The sequence below is a fragment of the Erythrolamprus reginae genome, chromosome 9, assembly GCF_031021105.1.
Source record: "Erythrolamprus reginae isolate rEryReg1 chromosome 9, rEryReg1.hap1, whole genome shotgun sequence".
NCBI classification, from domain to species: domain Eukaryota; kingdom Metazoa; phylum Chordata; class Lepidosauria; order Squamata; family Dipsadidae; genus Erythrolamprus; species Erythrolamprus reginae.
Genome location: NC_091958.1, coordinates 57,775,478 through 57,779,020, shown reverse-complemented (window position 1 = coordinate 57,779,020; position 3,543 = coordinate 57,775,478). Strand labels below are relative to the sequence as shown.

The 3,543-nt window shown below is 63.7% G+C and overlaps 1 protein-coding gene across 1 annotated transcript; it reads right to left on the bottom strand.

Moving 5' to 3' along the window:
* Nucleotides 1–2,099: 2,099 nt before the first annotated feature.
* Nucleotides 2,100–3,543, bottom strand: CEP20 (centrosomal protein 20). Its single transcript, XM_070760253.1, is given in 5 exon segments — nt 2,100–2,558; nt 2,764–2,848; nt 2,950–3,100; nt 3,102–3,148; nt 3,271–3,543. Coding segments are annotated over 5 exon segments (543 nt in total). The 5' UTR covers nt 3,419–3,543; the 3' UTR covers nt 2,100–2,446.

Genomic DNA, 3,543 nt, shown 5'->3' with positions numbered 1-3,543 from the left:
AAAATGGAGCTTTCTTTCATCTGATCCAGAGATACGAGCGGCCGCTTCACCCTTCCTGCTTTCTCATGCGGCCAAGGGGCGATGGCAGGGGGGGGGGGAAGGCAGCTCCCCCGTCTCTGCCTGGCTCTTATCTGGCCCGGCTTTGATGCAGAGGCTTCCCTGGGTGGGGGTGGCCGTTCCCAGAGGAAGGAGCCGTGTCTTGTCCCTGGCCTGTTTATGTAACATTTGGGGACCTTGGGCTGTTTCGGGCCGTCTGCCTCTGGGGAATGGAAGGGCCGCTCTTTCCCAGCTCCTGCCCGGCTCTTTCGGCAGAAGCCTGGCCTGATGCTCCTTCCTGGGAACCTCGGCAGATCTCCCCAGTGCCTCCCTGCCCTTAAATGGCAAAAAGCTGCGGTTGGAAGCCCCGGGCACTGGGGAGAAGGGGCGGGCTGGCTCCCCTCGGCCCAGCAGGGATGGAGGCAAGAGGCCCTGCAGGAGGAGATGGAGCCCCTGATGGCTCCGGTCCTCCCCTCCCTCCCTCCCCCCAGCCCCTCACGCTGGCTGGCCCAGGGTCCCCAGGCCTCCCAAATAGGGAACGCCAGCATCCTCTAGCAATGCCCGCCCACATGCCAGATGTGCAGAACACCAGCAGCCTAAATATGGAGCCCAAGGGAGGCAGGCAGGGAGGGGGGCAAGTGGTGGCCCCTCACAGGCTCACCTTCCCAGGCAGGAAAGAAGGGGCCCCTGGCTGACCCACTTGCTGCTCCGGGGTCAGAAGTCCCTTTGCCTGCCAAGCCTGGCCTGAGGCTGTCCAGCTCTGCCGCAATTCCACTGCCCCCAAGCAGGGACTCGGCCTTTGCAGGGTGTTGGACTGTTTGCCCAGTGGGGCCCCTGCCCCCCATTTGTTAAGAAAGGGGGCACAGAATTCATAGGGCTTATGCTAGAGGGAGTCCAGGTGCCCCTTTGCAGCTGCAGCCCCCCACCCCCGGTGACCCTGGTTTCTCTCCCCAGAAGCCAAGCCAGGTGTTGTCAGGCTGCAGGGCCCACCGGGACCCTGGCCCTGTGCTGGGCAGAATTCAGGCCCTGTGGCCTCTGGAGGTGATGGACGAGCAACTTCTCTTCATCATCCAAACTGCAGAGGGGTGGATGGGCAGCGCCCCACCCCTTCAGACGGGCACCTCCTGGGCATCTCTGGCCCAACATCCCGTGCCAACCCCGCCCTGCTGGAGGAGCCGGGAAGTTGTTTATAAACATCTGCACCTCTCAATGGCAACAGCTTAAAAGGAGTGGAAACCCTTCGCCTGGCTGGCTGACCAGCAAGAATCCCAAGCGAGGGGCGATTTATGGGCAGGGGGGGGCTGAGCTGGAAGGGGCCTTCAGGGCAACCTGCAGAAGTGAAGCGGGGGCACTTGGTGGACAGAACCCCCCCCCCCCCTCTGGAAGGGCACTAGGGAACCATCGCAGGAGCTGGCCAGGCTCTGGTTATGTCAGAAAGAAGCTGGACGCGTGGAGCTATCGAAGGGGAGCAACTCTCCTCCAGTTCAAGTAGCAGATCACACAGTTGAGCCGCCCTGTCCTGTCCTGTGTGAGGGAGCGGGGAGGGGGGCAGTCCTGGACAGGCAGTGACCATCACCTCATGGCCAGAAGGGAAAAGCCGGCCTGTGGGGGGGGGCTGCCCAGGCTCCGTTCACCACCCCAGGATAGCTGCAGAGTTGAGAGGAGTCCCTGGGGGGGGGGCTCCCCTTTCAAGAGACCCCCCTCGGTTCCTGCTCCTTGCATTGTGTGTTAGTTGAGTTGCAACAGCTGAGCGCCTGGGAAGCCAGCCTGGCCTTGACGTGTCACCCACTTCTCAAAAGAGGCCGAGGCCGAGGGGGCTTTCCCCTCCCCTATAGAGCTGATTTATGCCTTCTTCCAAAACGGGAACTGGAACAGCCTGTTTGAAGGTTTAGTGTGTGCTTGCTTACTTTACTGTGCTGTTAAGTGGTCAGATGACTTAAGTGCTGCCCAGTCAACTTTTGCCTACTACCTAGGTCTCCTGTGGGGCGATGTGAAAGAAAGGCTGAATGTATAGCCGAGATTGTGGCCCTTCTGAACCGGACCAAAGAGGAGATCACCACTGCTACTCATAAAAAATGTGGTCACTTTATTTAGGGATGCCTTGTGAGCCCCACCCATCTTCAAAAGCCTCACACCATGTTCTGAGTCTGCAACAGTTTCTGAAAGTGAAGATAAAGCCGTTAACGCCTTAGTGTCCAAGCACAGACTCAAAGACAGACCGGTGTTGTTCCCAAAAGCCTTAGGCCACTTAGCTCTTGGGTGAGGGAGGGGCCCCTGGCTCCAGCCTTGATTTCCCTGTAACTTGTCAGCTGCCCAAAGTCACTTAGAGTCAGGCAGCATGCATGTTCAACAAAGCGCTCATCTATCCCCCCGCCTGTCAGTTCATGTGCGATGCCCCCATTTCACTGGGTCAGTCAGTCCACTTTGGAGGTGCCACGGAGGGGGCTGCGAGGGTGGCGTGGGGGGAGGCCTTCTCTTCATGGCCTTGCAACAGCCGAGCGAGGATTCCATACAACAGAGGCCTGTGAAGAGAAAGGAGGGAATCCCAATAGGGACAGAGGGGGGGCCCTGCCAGAGGGCTGCCAGTGGGGTCTGCAGAGAGGGAGCCCCGGAGGGGAAAGAACGGCACAAGGCAGCCACTCAGCCACCGAGTTCGGGTCCGGGGGCAGCCAGCCTGTGGCCAAGGGGGGGGCACCTCGGGGGGGGGGGGGTCGCCCGCCTTCTTACACGGATCGGCTGCTGGCGTCTTCCACCACGCGGAGCTCCCTGGCCAGGAAGTCGCGGTCCAGGGGCGCCTCGGGCTGGCCGGACTCTACAGCACAGGGGGGGGGGGAGGAAGGGGGGGTGTAAGCTCCCCAGCAAAGGCCCCCCCCCGCGTCCCCCCCCCGGAGACCCCCCCCCCCGCCCGCTCACCGGCCCGGAAGACGGAGGCGCTGGCGCTGTAGCGGTGGAAGCGCAGGTACTCGCGGATGAGCTCGTTCAGCAGGAGGGTCTCGCGGGGGGCGGCGGGGCGGGGCTGGCCCGGGTCGTCCAGCGCGGCCAAGACCTCCGCCCGCACCCGCGCCCCGCACCGACCCCAGCGCCCCGCTCCGCGACAGCGACTCCTGCAGGGCTGCGCGGGGGAGGAGGGGGGAAGAAGAGATTGAGAGGGGGCGAGGCGCCGGTGCAGGGGCGGCCCCGGAGAGGAAAGCCCCGCCCGCCCGCCCGCCCGCCCGCCCTTGTTGTTCTTCTTACCCGCTTTCAGCTCGGCGACCGTCGCCATCTTGGGAGCGGAAAGCCGTGTGGGCTGGGACGGCGACACCGTCGCCCGGGGCAACCGAAGCCCGCCCTTGGCCCCCATTGGCGCACGCCCGGCCAATCGCGGCGTGGGCTGACTCAGCATGGCGGGGGGAGGTGAGAGGCATGCTGAGTCAGTGCGCCTGGGCTCGCTCTCTGGCGCCCTCTTGTGCACACGCGAGGCGGCCCCTCCCTCACCCGTGCTGGACCGCGGCCGGGGGGGCTCCGGGG